A 19,020-nucleotide genomic window follows, 5' to 3' on the forward strand; every position below is an offset into this window, starting at 1 on the left:
GCAACCGTTCCACATTATTCTGTATTCTGCAGTAAACGTCCACAGGTGTTTCAGAACCGCTCTGAGTTCATGGTGAGGTCAGTCAACCTTTTAGCCACCGCCAAACAACATGGATGTGCACAGTACCACCTCTGTCCATTTTGCCAAGACGCCACAGTAGGAACACAGGAAGCCAAACACAGCTGGGGCCGTCGGTGAAAAACGAGATGGTGACAGACACGGTGCAAAATAACAACCCCAGCAGTCGCCAGTGCGTGGTTCACCAGCATGTTTGTGTGTATATGGATGTGTGTGAGGTCCTTCAGTGTGTGTCACGCTCTTCTCCCTCCACCAGTCTGCCGAGCTCATTTCCTCCACAGGCTGCCTCCCCGCTACTTTATGAGTGAGAGCTTCTTACAGCTCTCACCTCAGGACACTCTTCAGTGTCTAAATGTTTCCATTTGTGGGGGAAGTGACACACATTCGCTCACACCGCAGGGCACCTACCCATAACTAACCATCTTGCAAACAAGCAGCGGTGAATCATGAAAGTGATTGGTTAAAATGTACACTCTCTATGTGTGTGTTGGTGGGTGTATGTTGGAGCCTTAACAGCAAGAGTACGTGTGAGTTTAGGGCACAGTTTTGGCTTCTCAAGTGGTATTTAGAGAGTACTTCAACTGCTATATTAAGCATCTGTCATACTGTGGGGAGGCTTATATCATATATCTTCTAGTGCTGTTCATTATTTTCACCAGGTTTTTACTCCTTTTGTGAGACTTATCACATTCCTCAGTGAAACATTCATTTATTTCCTTTCTATAAGTAGTGACCCCTGAGATTAACCGCAGTCCCAAATCACCGCTTATACTACACCAGTGATTTCCACCGAACAATTCCGTGTGACAATCGATGAAGAGTAGGATCTCTGGCGCAGATCGATACGATGGGGTTCTGCTAGACAAACCAGCGCTCCACGAGATCAAAACCTTCCCACACTATCATTAGTGTCGCTGACCTTGAAGTAAAATTCAATTTCCCCCGTGCAGCAACAAACACCCGTAGCCCCCTGAAAAGCCACTTCAGAATTCAGAAGCCATTTCCGCCTTCCAGCGCAGGCGAGACAGGATATTATAACTTATGAAAAGGGATATACGGAGCAAGGGACGCTGACAGAAAGAGAGGGATTCTGTTTGAGGAGGTAATTATAAAATGGCCTTCTTTGAAAGGAAAAGAGGGCAGAGCCTGGCAGAGGTAAATAAAAATTCCTGATAAGCAGGCTGGCAGTTTTCCAGTTTCAATTAGGCTACGTTGCTGCCTATGAGAGCCTCCCACAGGGGGGCTTCAGCAGCACAAGGGAGGCAGCGAAGACCTGTTGAGGGGAATTCTCCCGAGGCGTTGACACTGGGTAAAAAGAGAAAGGCAAATGTGCAGTGAGAGAACCGGAGATCCCTCTACACTGATCTGCGTAGAGCATATCACATGGAGCAGGCGGGAGGAACAGGGTGTTCAGAGGGGATGAGGGGGAAGAGAGCACCCCATTAACACAGGGGGAATATTCCTTTTTATTCTAATTATGACATGCCAGGAGAAGTTAAGAGGGGAGAAGAAAAGCACTGGTGGTCCCTTTTTCTCACTTACATTTGGAAACACCACGAGGTGGACATAGCAATGCTTTTCTCAGATATAGATTGAAAGGGAATACGGTTGTGTGTGTGGTGGGGGCCATGGGAAGAGATGCAGCCGGTGAATCAAGCCAGCATCTCGGATAAAGCTGTAGGATTGGTTGCGAGGCTTTGAAGTCAGCCTTATCATGGGGATTTGAGGAGGGAAATGGGTAAGAAGGTGGCGCTTATATACTGTGTGTGTAGCGTAGCGGAGTGGAGTTTGATCAAACCCTTACTGGGATCCCATGGGGGCCCCTAGACTTGACCATGTATGTTAAACATATCATTTTCACTTCCCATGTTTGCGCTGCACAGCATGCCAAATCCCCAATCAGATTTTATTAGAGCACCACTCCCACACTCGCACACACACACACACACACACACACACACACACACACACACACACACACACACACACACACACACACACACACACACACACACACACACACACGACTGGCATTCCCATACGTTTTCATATAGAATATTCACCCACTTTAAGTTAAAATAACATTTTGAAATATACATGTGGCCACCAAGCATGTAATGGATGCATTAAAGTGATTTGAAAATGTGATGTAATTACTTAAGTGTCTCTTGAGGAGAAATTGACTTGTGTATTGGCTCTTTATCACGGCCTGTGATGCAGCATCCATGATCCTAGTCTGCAGTATATAAACTGCTCTGCATGTAATATTATTAAAGTCAGAAATTACGTTTTTTAATTAGTAATAATAATAACACATCGTATATAAATAAATACCTCTTTTATTACAAATTAGGAAAAATAATATTTGTAATAATAATTATAATTGTCTTACACTGTATAATGTGTGTGCGCGGTTTGCACATCGCTGATGCTAATAACAGCTAAGACCAGTGTACACACACTGAGAAAACATCCTTAATTCTCTGCTGAAGACAGGAAGGACAGGTGACAGCAAGTAGATGCATTAGACAAGTCAAGAACAGAAAATGTAAAGAAGAGACTGATGCTTTAAACCCAATTGGTGTAAAATGACAGAGGGGAGGACAGTGTGATGTGAACGATGTGAACGCAAGGGGATGATCATGCACTAACACACACGGTACACACATCTGTCCCTGCAGGTCTGTTATTATCGAAAAAGCTTGACAGCTATTTGACCAAAAAAAAGGATCAGTCAGCAAAACCTCTCCTCAGGCCACTGTGTAGCCAAAGAAAAACAAGATACACCGAAAACTACCGCACCTCTGCTTATCAGAAGGAATGCACCTCAAAACTCATTGTAGATCTTGTAGATGTAGATAAATGAAAAGATAGACCCTAAAATAATAAGTGTACTTAGTCTCTTTGGGAGCAATTTTCCTCTGAACCAACTTGATAACATGTGAAAGATGTTATCAATAGTCAAACCAAACAGTTTTCGTATCACTATTTTTTTTTTCTTCCCATCAATTTTAAACGTGGTAGCTTGTGAGGCCTTGTAGAATCCATGTTTAAATTCAGACCTCCTTCCAAATCCAATATAAGGGGAATTATTTCCCAAATTCCTGCATACAATGTAACCTGCACATAACCTTGCTTCTCCAGCTTGAATTCATTTGAGGCTCGGGTGCAGGATTCAAAAGCGAGGGACTGAGGATTTGGCTCGGCCAGGACTTTGTGTAAGGAGCTGGCTCTGAGCTCTGCAAGCTGTGAGAAAAAGTGACAGTGAGGATTCTTACACCTCCTGCAAACATGACATGATCTTTCAGATGGTCAACTAAAGATAGGATGCATGCTTGATTTATTCTTGTTGATTAAGCGGTTTTATTTATTTTGATATAGAATTATTATCAAATGTTTTGAATGCCTTGCTGATAATACTCTGCTACCCCTCTCTGACTGAGCCTCTAATCTGAAATCAGTCTTTTATCTCTGGCTTACTAAGAAGGGAGCGGTTGAGAATAAGAAGGGAGAAGACACTCTTAAGAGGAAGGACAAGTGTGTGTGTGTGTGCAGTGGAGGGGAGGGAGGGGGGGGTTAGTATCACCTTGATTCAGTACACCGGCCCTCTTTGATGTGCTTGGAGCCCAGCACGGCCAGCACAGAGCCAACCATAAGCCTTCCAGCAAAAATCGAGCCTGACCTCCCCACCAAATCATAACCATATGAACGTAAGAATTTCCACCTTAGGAGAATGCTTTCTCCCCCGTCCGTCTCCCAGGGTGAGGCATTAAGTAGTGATAACAGAAAACAGGTTCTGAGAGAAGGGGAGGTGATGGAGGGTGGAGAGGAGGACAGGAGGAAAATAGGGGTTACAAGTGTGCCGTATGGAGGAGATCGGAGAAGGGGATTGTGTCCAAAAAATGTGGTTGCTCTGAGCTTGACTACCTAAAATGGAAGTTTCTCAGACGAGGATCAAGAGATATGGTGCCCTTCACAGTTGACAGAGTGAGAGACAGAAAATGGAGAGGGGGAGTGTGGAGAGAGGAGAGAAAAAAAAAAGACAGAAATGTTGAAATGTGACTCTAACTCAATAAATACCTTTCTAAACCACTATAGAGGAGCCGGTTGGTGCCTTCACTACGGCCTCAGGACCCACCTGCAACTGGAAATGGTTTCCTGTCTTACACGAATGCTGTTGCACCCTAATCCATGTAATTACATCTCATATTCCACATGTGTAAGTACACATGTACAACATTACAGTCACATGTTTTTTTTTTTAATAAGAGCACAGCCCCCCTGCGGCCGTCCAAAACTACCTCCGATGTTCCTGCTCGTTAGAGATATACAAAATATTCAACCAAATAAGTAGATAAGTAAGCGGAATTATGAGGAGCTTATGTTACGGCATTGATAACTTCAAACACACCCTCATGCCCGGGCATCTGCCACTGAAACAAAGCCTATCCTAGACAACAAGTTTGTGGCTGTGTGTGTGTGTGCCGATAGTTGCTTTCCTCCGAGTGTGTGTGCAATTAGGGTTAAGACTGTTTATGTGTGTACAGTGTGTGTGTGTGGTTGCGTGGCGGTGGTGGGGGTTGTTAGCGGTTCCATCTGGGTCTCCTGGAAGCCGTGTGGAGTCAGGAAAACCACATCTCATAAAAGTGGAGGCAGCCCAATGTTCTACAAGGACAGAACATTACTGAGAATGTCGCTCAGGAAAACCCTGGGCTTTAGTCCATATGTTGGCTGCAAAGTCTTGTGTGTGTGTGTGTGTGTCTCTCTCTCTTTCCACTCCCTCGCTCTCCTTATTTTTCACTTGGTAAGGGATAAGAAAGAGGAAGGCAAAAGAGACAGTGTTTGGAGTGTGGGAGACGGGAGGCAAAGAGAGGAGCCAGGACTGATAGCAATTCCATCTGTCTGTATCGAACACAGTAGTGAGCAGTGACAGGCTGCGGGACGGAGAGGGGGGGGGGCGGGAGGGCATCTGGTGCACATTGGCTTTGGGTCTGTCTGGAAACAACCATGGGAGAGAGGAGAGAGGGATGAGCACATGGGAGGGAGGAAAGGTTGAAGGGGAGAGGAGGAGGAGGGGAAAGTCATGCCAAAGTGAAGGGGCAAGGAATTCTGGCAGTGAATCAGTGTGTCTGTGGTGTTCACAAAATGCCTTGGATTTAACTTTTAAACCGGTGAAAGAGCAGAGAAATAAAGACGGGTAAAAGGTAGAAAAAAATATGACACTCATAACTTTCTGTCATCACTTTCGGGTGGTAACCTCAGAGCTGTCATTTTGTGATGTTCACGTTTTCACTGTACTCACACTCGCAAAGTTACGGCTAGGATATACAGGACAGTTTTAAAATCTTTAGATTATTTTATTTATTAATTGCCTTAAAGGTGCGGTAGGTAATTCTGGAGAAACCAGCTCGAGTGCGCTAGAATTTAAAAATACACAGCCAGAAGAAATCTGCCACTTCCTTACAGAGCTCCTCCTCCAACACAAACGAATGTGCACATGATCAATGAGGACACGAGATAAGTTAGTGCACAGATGGAAGGCTGACAGGCAGGTAGGCCATCCAGTTATGTTAGCCAGGCCGGCTCAGATGATTGGCCGTGCTTTTTACAGTACTATGGCTTCCACAGATGACATTTTTTAATGGATTTTTTGTCAAAGCACTTCAGATATTTATTGCTATCGGGATGTTAAGAGCATTCCATGGAATATAACAAAAAGTGTATCTCGAGCCGGTTTCTCAAACTTACCTACCCCACCTTTAAGCCTTAAAACAAAGGCTATTTTACTTCTTTCTTAAAAAATATGTAATTTCAATAAATAAAGGCTACCTCTTGCTCTTTTGATACGATATATGTAGGTGTTGAACATATTTTATTTCATGTTTTTTTTTCATTTCAAGATTTTTATATAGTAATACTATAGCAGCTGACTGTGTGGATGTGCTGGTGAACAAGAGTGAAGCTATAAGACTGAAGGTCAGGCTTCAAAGCAAAGACAATCATTCATTGTAATGGTTATTGATGTCATGTATAATTCCTCTTCTTTACAAATCTAAATTCTAACCACTTGATGAGCCATCTCGCTTTTAATAATATTGATTCACTACTGCAGTTTAAGGAGCCTATTATATAGAAAAATTGCAAAGTGTACGCACATTTAGTCACACTTCCACGGTGAGTTTACTCCTGTCATGCAGTAAATGGCAGAGAGGACGGAAGAGGGCAAAGTGGATCTTGGATGTCGACATAAATTAATTCTTCCTCCTTTAGGTCAAAGTAAAATGCTATGGTGACATATTTCTACTTTTGCTGTTGTACATTTTTCCAGCAGAATACCAGATAACAGTGGTAGTAATGATGGTAGTGCCCTGAATACATTGGAGCTAATGTGGGAGGTAAACGTGAGAATAAGCAGAGTGGGGAGGAGAAAACACTGAAGATTCTGTGATAAATCATCAAAACTTGAGTGACACTTCCAGACTTTTCATACGTCCATGTATGCGTAAGTGATGCAATAATTGAAGCTGTGTTTGCTGAGGAAGAACAGCTAAGCATTCCCTCATGTCATCCTGAATATCCCCAACCTTAGTCAGAAGCACTTACAGACAGAAACCCACCTCCTCGTATGTCTAAAATATCACGGAACACAACTTAAAACTTGATTTGTGACTAGTTTTGTAATTGGATAGGATAAGTGTTGTATTTAGGCCAAAACACTGACATTTTCCTTTCCTAAATCACAGCACTAACAATAAAAAATGTGTCATTATGGGAATATGATACATGATTTCTGACCTGTTAGCTATTTAGTTTGCTTAATACATAGAGAGGGAATATTTTTGGTCTAAAGACAGAATACTGATGCCATACAGCGTCTGTGTTTTTCTGCTTTGTGATTGGTTGAAAATCTAAGTGTGTGTTTTCCTTCTTCCTGCAGCACATACGTTCAGGTGGTCAGGCATCAGAGGAGCTGCAGCTATACTCTGTCAGCTCAAAGTCCTGAGTGCTCTGGCGCATCACTGACACCCATACGCACTGACACCCAGAAAAACACACATTTCTTTCTTTCTCAACCTAAAGTTATTGTGACGAACCAATCGCGTGAAATTAGGAGGTATATTAATAGAGGGAAGGAAAATCAGAGCCAAAACTGTCAAACACTATGTGAAATGTGTTATAGGAAGGCTTGACTAGATTAGAATTTATATTAAGTAGGTGTTTTTGTTGTACAATTATCGAGATTTAAAACATATCTCATTAAAATAGTAATTAACCTATGGCCTAAACACGTATTCAAATTCAAAATCAGTATAAGCGAGCAATTGACTGCTATCACTGGAAAGCAATTCATCCCCAAATAATGCTACACCGCTATCAAAAAGACCACTTATTATCTTCCATCTGCAATGCTGTTCTCATTTCATCTCTCATTTGGCACGGCGTGGTGTTGGGAACAAACCCCTGACACAAAGCATTGCCCGGAGGCTCGGGAAGATGATTGAATTTCATAGCTACTTACAGGCTAATAGGGCCGTACAATGACTGCTTACTGTCCTTAAGTGACTGGCTGCCTCTCGCCGGCCGCGGCCCCTTTGAAGCCCTTCTGAGGAGATCTAGAGGATTTAAGCAGTAGCGTGACATGAGGCTGAGCAGTTGAGCAACGGTGCTCCCACCAGCTGACTATTAGAGCCAGCTGATACAAACACAGACTCTGCGACTATGAGAACCACAGTTGCTCAATACAAGGCATTCTCACACTGCAGATTTGGAGCTTTTAGTTACTTTCCCTCAGGGGTAATATTGATATTTAATGCTGAGAATGCTTTTTAGAGATGGAAAGGTTAGCAGGATTATCACCCCGCAACAATTGTTATTATAATGTAAACATGTCCAAATATATTCTGTTAATTTGCAGCCTGTGTTTCATAATATTATATTATAAGAGTATGTTTTTGATCAGACTAAAAATGTTTATTTGAAGATGGGTTATAAGAAACTCTTGGGCATTTTCTCTACATTCAATAGACCAACCAATAAACCAGTTAAGCAAAAAACTGCAAAACTGATTTATTGATATTAGGAATAATATGTTTGTTTCAATTATGCAAAAATATTTTTGAAATAAAGCAAACTATCTATTTCAGAATGAAGAATATATCAATATTAAATATTGAATATATTGAACTGTATCAAAATACTTTATTAATCCCAGGGGGAAACTAGGTTTTGTGAGAGTATATAACACCATATTAGAACAAAATACATACATATGAATATAGGTTGAAGTTAAAATGTGCAATACAAATATTAAGTGTATTATTTTAAATATTATAAGTTATATTTTCGATTTTCAGATCTTTAATAAATATTTTGTCTGAGTCTTTAAAATATGGATTCTAAATCTTAAATTGTAACTGTAAGCTGCAAACAGTATTTACAAAAAAACTGTAGTTTCAAATAACTGTTAGAATATTTATTAAATAAGTGTTCTTTAAAACTTAAAAATAAAAATATTGAATCAGAATCTGAATCACAGAAGCCGCTACGAACCAGCCTCTCCTCACCATGCTGTTCCACTTACACTGCCATATACACATACAGATAAGCACATGTACACACACACACACACACACACACACACACACACACACACACACACACACACACACACACACACACACACACACACACACACGTACACACTAACCACATGCACATGTTCACTTGCTCTTAACTAATTCATTCAGGAACACTTCGGTTTGGGTTTCAACACCAAAACCTTCGTACCTTTGATTGAGAAATGTGTCTGACTGCAATTATATGTGAGGGGGGGAAGGATGGATGGAGAGAGGAAACACACTACAGTGGTTTTATAGTTTGCTGGCGTGACATTTTTCTCAATTTTCTTTATTTTTTATCCCTTTCCTTTTTCCAGCAGAGAGGCCTAGTGTTCACAGGGCAGGAAGAGGGGGCAGACTGAAGTAGAAGTAACGACAGGGAAAGTGTGAAGAAAATGGATGTGCAATGGGACTGAAGTGGCCAAGATTGTCACCATTGTGCTCGTGATCAATAACTCTCAAAATAATTGCAATGCTGGACAGATTTGGAGATACACTTGGTGAAAAAGAAATGATAGTGATCACTGTGAACATTATCCCCACTTTCTGAAATCACAGACAATTGCAGGGAAATCTGAAGGCACATTTAGGGACACAGTTGTTTGATAGCAGAGAGTAAGTACAGCTAATATTCCATCTTGACATTTAAGATAAATCCTTATGATGCTTCACAGACTCCGTAGCGTGTGTGTTGGGCACTGACCTGCAGGATGTAGCCCCTGACGTAGTCTCTGAGGGTCCAGCCCAGGCCGTGCAGGATGTGCAGCACCTCTTCCTGCTTCAGCACGGAGAACAGGCGGTCCAGCAGGATCTTCAGCCTGACGGGTACGGCCTGGGTGCCGTACAGCATCAGGCTGCTGATGTCGAACACCACGTTGCACTGAACGATCTCCACCTGGGTGGGGTGGTACAGGTGCTGGGTGCTGAGCTTGTCTAAAGCTGTGTGAAGGGGAGGAAGAAAAGAAAAAAACACACAAACACCGACCCGGTTAATGATCAAATTGCAGCTCAAATCTTCCTTAGGAGGCTACTGCGCGGTCAGCACTAGCTGATAAGAACATATCAATCAGATAAAAGCATTGACATTAATGTAATTATCTCCCATTCTTTCTATTTAATCTAATCTCTTGCTCTTTCAAACCGCCCTCACATCTCCCATTTTTCTTGCATTACTTATGTTATCTTATATATTTATACCTAATTAGGTATGTCCTATGGACTTTAAAGTGGGCGGGGGCACAGTGAAGTCCACGGATGAAAAAAACGTATTAAATTAGATGCCATGCTTTTCATAATATTGGAAGGATAACAAAATTAAATGATACAACTTCATTATTGTACAACCCCTTCTTAAAATCATGTTAACTTTCTTTAAAGGCAAACTGATACTGTGTGATACATTTCAAATGTCCATATTATTTTCTCAGCAGTATCTTCAGTGTATGTTCCGCTGCACACAGACAAAAAACTTCAGCAATAGGGATTAGTAGCCTGTATGTTGCCTGAGGGGCGAAACTCGGGGCAGAGTATGATTGTGAGTACAGGTTAGGTTTTGTCATTGCCCTTTGTATCTCAACCTCAGTCACCTCTCTCTTCTCTGGCTGTCTGTGCGACACCTGGACAAATCTCTTTCTTCCTCTCCGTCTCAATCCTTCTCTCTCCCCTTACCTCATACTTCCCTCTCTCCCTCCCCCCTTTCCCCTGCCTGTCTGGGTGACACCTGGTTGGGTCTCTCTCTGATCCTGGGACGGCTTTTTCCTGCTGACGAGCGCTTTGCCTGACAACACAGCGCAGCCAGACACGAACATAATAAAAAATGAAGAACTACTTGTCAGAGTCCCTGCCAATGCCGACATGAAATGAAAAGTGGGGGAGAGGAGAGATGGGCGCCTGACAGTTCAGAGGGAGAGATTAAAAAACAGTCAATGGGGTCCTGTGCGATCGTTGAAGGGCCCATGGCTCGCTCTTGTGCGGACGCAAGCCAAACAGGTGTTTTCTTTTTTCCCCCTCCTCATTCTCTTTGTACTTTGGGCCTCCTCTCCCTTTTTCCTCTACCCGCCTGAAAAACTCATGAGGTGTAGTCTCTTGCTTCTTTCTCTGTCTTTGGGTCTGTGTTTTTTTTCCCCTTTTCTATATAAATCAAAAGTGCAAAAAAAAGACTTTGAAAGCAACCACAAAATACAGAAGCAAACAAAAAAGGAAAAGTGTCTTCTTCTATGGAAAATGTATAAAAACATTTGGATTTTAGTCGGAGAAAATCTAGCATCTGCACTGAGTGAGAAATGACACAGTTGTACATTTCTCTACACAGTGGAGAGTACTGATATGCAGCTCTCTTCTCACCACAGCGACAGGAGATAGTTATACGAGCATCAGTCACTAAATTCATATTTATTTACAACATATTCAGATACGCCCACCAGCTACCTAAAAATGAAAATGAAATCACTCACCGTGAGCTACCCAGCCATGTTTGCACTGGTCACATGTGCGTAGGTGAATCTTCCCGGGCTGGAAACACTCACATGTGCAGTTCACTAGTGTGCAGCGAATGGCCTGCAGAGACAGAATCAGAAGAAAGACAAACACGTCAATCACTGGCTGGAGCACAGAGGAGAGGTGATAAACCAAGGACTGAGAGAGAGCAGTTATCAAAGCAGCCATACAAGCGTGTTCAAACGTTTCTGTAAAAAGTGACAATTGGCACGTTGCAGCCACTACTACAAAAAGATTACCCAGCCACCACATTTCCAAACAACTTTCCAATGTGTGAGTTTGCCTCCCCATACTGTAATTTCCCAGAGTTCATGAGAACCGACTGAGGACTTCCTTTCCTAAAAAACACAGAAATGTAACTTGTTTTGACTGAGGCTCCATTACTCAACACTAAAGCTGCACTTAGTCTGACCCCGGAAAGCTTTTAGTAGTGAGAGGTTAAGTGTCCAGACTTTGACGGGGGCAACTCGGTACAGTCTGCCTCAGCCTTCATGAAGGGCCGTTCAAAACCGACAAAAATCCAGGTACATTTTGCAGGGAGGTCATTGGATCCCGTAGGATGTTTCACATTTTTTTAAACAATAAAAAGATCTTACAGCAGGGGAGGAAACGCATGATATACACACAATTCCTCACAAATGAAAACAGCTCTATCACCCAAATGAGTGCAGCAGCTGCAAGTCGTACATTTCTCAATGACATGGAGAAACAAGAAGACAGAATAAACAAAACATGAATCTTGATTGGCAGCACTTCTGTTTACCACACATGACTTTATATTATCAAGATGGATAAAGATAGTTTACGTATATATATTACTTAAGCATTTCTACAACCTAAACTGCCTGAATCTACAGCTTTCGGTGCAGCAAGCTTGCAAATGGGAGGTAAAAGAAGTCAAACCATTTCACTCTGAAAACACGCTTATCTGTTCTTTAAATCAAATATTATATTTCTTAAGCTTTGACATGTAGTGCAAGTAAGTTGGCTGCTGATGTTAGAATAAAAAGTTAATAGCATGGTATAATAAACAGCAATTCCACACGATAAGAATAATTTATTTTAAGTTGGGCACATATGGAGTTGAGTCAGGGCCGAATGCCTGAGGGTGGTAATTCTTTAGGCTGGAAAGAAAATAAAAATATTTCAGGAATGCGGGAGGAAATTGGGTTTAGTGTACAAGGTGACTGCTGTGAGTAGCTGCCTATTTATTTTGACAGGAAAAGCCTAATGATCTAGTACTAAGGAAACTTGTCAGGTGTTATCTGCAGAGATAGATGAGGGTCTGTCAGAGACGGTGAGAAAGAAACACCGTTGTCCTCACACCAAAGCACTACTTATCAAAGCATGACACTTTATGGATTTACAAGCCGCTCTAAAAATGCTATCTCATATTGTTTCGCTGTAATTCTTATAAGGCCGCAGTGTGACAATAATGTGACACAGACATGCACATACATACAGGGTCGTAGGTTGGAGTCCATGTCTGGGCTCCATTTCAAAATGTCAGATCAGCACTTCGAGATAGAAAAGATCAGCTTTACGTCACACAGCTGAGGTCAACGCATGATCACTGATGACAGAAAAATGTGAGCTCTCTACTGAGGTTCACCAGTATTGACTTGAGTGCTCCTTCTGTGTGTAACAGCAGGAAATAGCATTACCTAGTCTGTGGATTAGACCAATATCCTGTAATTCAGGATATAAAACTAAGCTCGCTCTTAATCTACTAAGGGACCACAAAATCTACTACAATCCCCCCCCTTGCTCGCCCTAAAGTGTCGTAAACCAGATTAGTAACTGGAGGTGTCAAAGTGAACACGGGTTTATCCCAGATTAAACGCAAAATTACACCACTTCTAACCATGTCACCTCGCTGTTTGACACTGGAAAGACAGGAGACGGAGATTATTTGACTTTGCACCATTCTTAAGCTCTCCAGGTGCGGGCACGGCAATCCTCACCGTGTGTGAGGATTACACGCCGTGTGTCAGTCGGAGTGTACATACATAATGTGCTGACTGAGCTGACGTTCTTATCCCGAGCACTGTGCAATGAGAGAGTGCAGCGTTCCCCTCAAGGACACATATGCATCGGACATGGCTGTCAATGTACATTCATTGACTGTTGATGGGGTCAAACCTGGGACCTTAGAGATTCAGGATAGACTCAGAAAGCTGATTTATAATGCTGTTCTTCACTTTCACATGCAGTATGTCACTTTCACATGCAGTATGTTATTCACCATTGGACTGTCAATATTTTTGGATGATAAAAACTTCGCTTTTTGGTCTGGGAAATTGCAAATGACTGTCAGTTGACTTTTTAATCGTTTTAGAGAGAAGAAGCTCGCAAATAATTATCACATAAATTGGTAATCTCAATAATTGTATTTGCTTCACACTGGCCACTTTTCAAATTTTGAGTACGATTCCTTGTCAGATGTTTTGCCACAGGAGCTTTTCCCTTTTTATATAACTCTCGTTACGTAAAGATTTTTGCAAACTCTATTTTCAGTACTCAGATTTAGCACAGTGTTGTCACACAAAACAACCCTTTACTAATTACCTCCCCGTGCGGCAAGGCTAAGAGCAGCAGACGGAAATAAACAATTGGAAATATCAAATGCACCTCTGCTGTTTACGAGCTGGGGCCTGACAGCTGACAAGATAGTTAAGGGGCGTCTAATACGGCAATTAGAGCGTGCCACTGTCTGCGGGGCTGCTGCTGTGACAAGGCGCCCTCTAATCACTGACTTATTACGCTGGCTAGCAGCACCTCTCATATCTGGCCCATTAAGCAGACAGCAGCATTAAGAAGCATTAAAGCAGCAAGCCCCCCCCCCCCCTCAACTGAAGAGGTACTGACGGGAAAAAAAGAAAGGGAGACCATTTACTGTTCCTGTTATTTCCTCGGGATTCATTGTTCCAAATTCATATGTCAGAAGAGTAACTCAAGAGGTGTTTGCGATATGACGGCATCAACATTGATCCTACGCAATAGGATGAAAGATTACAGACTGATTACAGAGATTTTTAAAAGAGGCAACTGACGGATGTGTCAAGGATGGCCATCAAAAGCAACATCATGGAGGATGTGAGTGTGGCTTGTCAGAGGAAACAAGAATGTAATAACTTCTTCACATGTTGCTCACGTACCGAAGAGCTCTGCTCCTGTGGCCAGCGTGGACCTGTGCTGCATTTGGCTGTGGTTTAACCTGTGTCTGGCCTGGGTTGGGTCAGGGACAAGCTTGGGCCCGGATCCCAATGCTACACTCGCACATATTTGTCACAGCAGGCGGGGGAGGAGGCTGTTATCTGAGGCCCGGCCAGATACACAGTATTAGTCACTGTGCTAACGTCTCGCCAGGGTTTCCTCTTTGGCACGCAACGAAAGAGGACGACAGTGAGGAAAAGGACATAGGGGTGTGTGTGAGCGAGTGTGTGTGAGACTTTGTAGATCATTTGAGCAGCTAGGAATTGAAAGCTGCTATTGAAAGCCCACAATGCTGTAGCAATTAGACTCAGACAACAGTCGACACTCACACAGCTGCCGTGTTACCACCACGGTCAACAACTTAACCTCGCCGCGTACAGAGAGCATCGTTTTCGGCCCTTATCTGGCTCAAGAGTGTGTGTGTGTCTCACTGCTGGGTTTTGTTTAGCTGGAGGCTTGATGTTTCATGGATGTTTTGCTTGGCTCGCAGTCCCTGTCCCAGTCCGATTGTATAAACACTGACAGGCAGCAATGGCCAGCATCAGACTGAGGAGGACTCTCAATTAAAAGACTGTTAGTGGGACAGATGGACTGAAGAACTGCAGGAAAGAGGGGCTGCAGAACAAGATGGATTCAGCCTGGACTCTTGTAGTCTGGTCCAAAGAGGATTTTAAACAGGCTGGGAGAGACGGGAAACATTGAACATTTGCCGGAATATGCAAATGAATCCATTCCTAAAACCGAGCAGCACATGTAGAGGTCAACAAAGACAGAGCTTTGGCCATTGCAAAGGCATATGGAACCATATTACTGGTGATTAAATCAAACTTAAATCCTGTACAACTGTTTTACTACCCTGTCATATTTTACGGTTGACATATGCCACGGAAAACACCACTTAAACACCACTAGTACATGTCATCCTCTCCGTTTCCTCCCTTGACAGCGTACAATGGAAAGCCAACGCAGACAGCTGCTGGATGCTGGTCGGGTATTGTTCCTCCTACTTTAATTGAAACCTTTACCATGTTCAACACACAGCCACAGACCACATTTCTTGTTTGGTGAGTTAAGCAAAGCCGAGATTTAAATGAAAACCCTGTGTGTACGTGCGCATATGTGTGTGTGTGTGTGCTTTGGCTTTGCAGCAGCAGCTTCAGATTTAGATTTGTCTCTGCTTAGGGTCACTGTAAAACACTGGGAGCATCTTGTCCTCTCTTCCACCCACAAGATATTATCTCATCCATGAGTTAGCTGCTGAAATGCTGTCAATTTCCTGCCAGAAATGTGCAGCAAACGTGTGTAGGAAAAGAGGCACGGCAGCTTTGCGTGTCATAAAACGAGGCCCTGGCTCCGTCGGATGGATCAGGACTTCACAATGTCCATATTGGAAACAGGTGACAAATAAAACACGCTGAATAAAGAAAGTCTTTGTAGTCAGACACAGCACTCCACAAAATACAGGGGAGCAAATACCCCATGCCAAAGCTAATTTCTGCTTGTTTGATTTTGTACGTTGGATTGTACTTGAAACAGAGCTTTCCTGCTTTACAAAGTGCTACAAAATAAACAGCGATTAATCATTTGTGCATTGGCATCAGTGTCAATTTGTGATACTGCACATGGGGAAACTGTAGTATTACAGGAAAGACAGGAGGCTTTGCTCTGAAATCCCCACAGTGTAAGGCCCGTCCTCCATGGCAGTTCTGGTTTTGAGCCCAGCGGCTTTCAGTCTCAGAGCCAGAGGTCCCTGTCCTTTGTGCAGCTGTGCGTCTGGGCTTTGACACGGGGCAGGGCGACCAGAGCTATGCTAATGGGAACCAAATGGGGCGTGAGTCCCTGGTGGATTACAGAAGGAGAAGAGAAGCATATGTTTTCATGTATTCATGTAGAGACCTGGGACCCTTCTCTTCTCTCCCTTTCTTCCCTCTCCTTTCTTTAAGTCAAACAAATAGAAGCAGCTATGTCTGTTGTTTGCACGCAAGCTTTACTAAAGCGCTTTTTGAATTGACAGATTTGACATGAGTGAATGTGTCTCAGATCTGATAGAATGTATACACTGTATACAATGTATATTACTGTGTTTACATTTAGCGCTTATTAAAGGCACGTTAGTAACCCATTGGGATCTACTTACAAACTAGACTAATGTTCCAAAGAGCCAAATCTGAAATTAATTTGGAAATGTGCAAGGTGAATAAACTTTTACCAAGGAATGCGGAACAATATGAACAGACACACGTTTCAGATGTTTGGCAGTGCATCTCAGTCTGGTTGCACTTCACCTGCTGTTACTGCAAAAATATTTTGTCTTGATGCAGTCATGTTATGTCCTGCTGATCCAGTGAATGAGGGGTTATAATTCAGAGCCAGTGGGGCAGAAGTGACTGAAAATATAAAGTCTTGTTCCAATGTAATCAGGTTACTGCTGAGAGATAAAGTCATAGACATTTAAAATCTTCTCTCCTAACTTGTTGTGAAAACATACAAATTAGGGTGCTGCCTTCTGTTAATGATTACATTTCAATACAGGCGTCATTGATAAGAATCACTAATCAGGAACACAAGTTCATAATTGGACAAACTAAACAATTGAACAGTGAGTGATGATTTCATGTCATCCTCCGTCGTTCCAGATGGCGTCCAGTTCCAACTCTGACCACAGGTCCAGCTCTGGCTTTTTATGTTCGTCAGCTGTCAGAGGTGACTCACGCTCTGCACTCACACACTCACACACACACACACACACACACACACACACACACACACACACACACACACACACACACACACACACACACACACACACACACGCACACAAACACCCTTGTTATTACTCCACAGTCCCAACAAGCACACATTTCTGCGTCCAACATTCCTGCATCTTCTTTGTGGTTTGACACAGTCACAGAAAGTAAATCTCCCCCATCATGAGCACCGCCCCGAAACATTTGAAATGGGATCAATGACGAAACTCTCAGCTTGACTCACTCGCATGATAGATAGCCGTGCGAGTACTTCAGGACAGTCATGCTTGTTTATGAAGTGGACGGGAAAAGGACCCAGCTGGCTTTGATATTGCGAAACGGTGAGAGGGAGAGGGAGAATCATATCACAATACTGGACCAGAAACAATAGCCTGTGATCTGGCTATCATATGCCATGCTCTCAGTGAGCCTGTGTAGATGGAGAGCTGTACCACACTGCTAACACTGGACTGCACTGTCAGTTCAAATACCCGAGCATCAAGGGAGCAGCAGTTTCTCCCATCTTTTGTGTAGACAGCAGGTCCAGGCACAGGCCCCCAGCCCAGGCCCCTGGCCCCCTCTCAGCTCTCCTCAAAGCTTTTCCCCTGCCAGAGATCAAACCATCTGCCCAGTGACAGACCCCGGGGTCCTCTGACACAAGGCCAGGTTCAAAGAAGGGTGCTAGGGGAGCAAGGGAGGGGATGTAGGGAGAGAAAGAAAGAGAATGGAGGGAAAGTTGGTGAAAGAAAAAAAAAGGAAGAGAAGTGAGGTAGCAAGGGAGATGGGGTGAGTTTGAGGGGGGAGTCGGGCAAGCTGGTGTATCAGGAAGGTGGGGAAGAGGTGTTGCGGCAAAGGTGGAGGAGGCAGTGGAAAGCTAATGAGTGGAGGTTGAGAAAATACTGGGCAAATGATATCAGGCTCTCGTTTATGACGTTTAAATGTGCATTTTACTGCTTATGATTAGCTCAAATACTGTGTCGGTGAAACATTTTAAACATTTTAAAGGATGCTTGTTGTTAACAGTTAGTTTATCAGAGAATGTGATTTAAAGCACATTTTTCAAGTATAAATGGCCTGCTTTAAACACATCACAAGATACATCCCTTACAGTAATTTAAAACAAAGGCAATCCACAAATGTGAAGATGGCTGAAACCAGAAAATGGTGTCCCTGAAAAAATAACTTCAAAAAAAAATCAGTAATCGAAATGAACACCTCATTTTGTTTAGTTGGATTGTTTTGCTTATAAAATAAAAATGAAAACACTGCAAGTTGTTGTTGTTGAGAGCCACATTTCCTTATCAATGGCCATTGTGTGGCAGGACAGGAAGAAAATAAAAGAGCCCGTTGTCTTCGATACATACTAGATCTGCTCTGACCTTCAGCCTATCAGAGGGAGCGACTTGAGCCAGATAAGGACACCTCCCTGTCAGACCTGACACCTGCACTCGCTGCCCCACTGATCCTCCCCACCCAGCGCACATATCAACCTGAAGGCCAGCACTGCAACAACACCGACATGATCACATGGTGCGACCAGACACATGTTCGAGAGCAGAGGATAGAGGGAGTGAAAGGGAAGGGGAGAGAAGAAAATGGGAGGATTTCTGGAGGGGGGGTCGAGGACAGGAGACCAACACCGTCTGCTCTTTACTCCCCTCCCCATGTACACCCTAACACAAACAGAAATTATTAGTCAGAGCCCAGACATATTGCCGACCCCTTTCTGCGAGGGGACATCTCCATGGCGATTATTGGTTGGCGTGGGAGACGGTACACACACACGCACACACACATGCGGTGAAAACAGCGTGACGACAAGCGCTGCTGAGACTCCCCCAAGTTGACATTTAGTCATCACACTA

General features: G+C 43.2%; 1 protein-coding gene across 1 annotated transcript in view; it reads right to left on the minus strand.

Moving 5' to 3' along the window:
* Window positions 1-19,020, minus strand: part of bnc2 (basonuclin zinc finger protein 2) — a 160,106-nt gene that overhangs the window by 34,662 nt on the left and 106,424 nt on the right. Inside the window, exons 3-4 of the mRNA XM_010794122.1 lie at window positions 11,150-11,252; window positions 9,400-9,635 (exon numbers count right to left, since the gene is read on the minus strand). Of these exons, the coding sequence (XP_010792424.1) occupies window positions 9,400-9,635; window positions 11,150-11,252 (339 nt within the window). The remainder of the gene's footprint in view (window positions 1-9,399; window positions 9,636-11,149; window positions 11,253-19,020) is intronic.

The sequence above is a fragment of the Notothenia coriiceps genome, unplaced genomic scaffold (genome assembly GCF_000735185.1).
Source record: "Notothenia coriiceps isolate Sejong01 unplaced genomic scaffold, NC01 NC01_scaffold00037244, whole genome shotgun sequence".
Classification (NCBI taxonomy): Eukaryota; Metazoa; Chordata; class Actinopteri; order Perciformes; family Nototheniidae; genus Notothenia; species Notothenia coriiceps.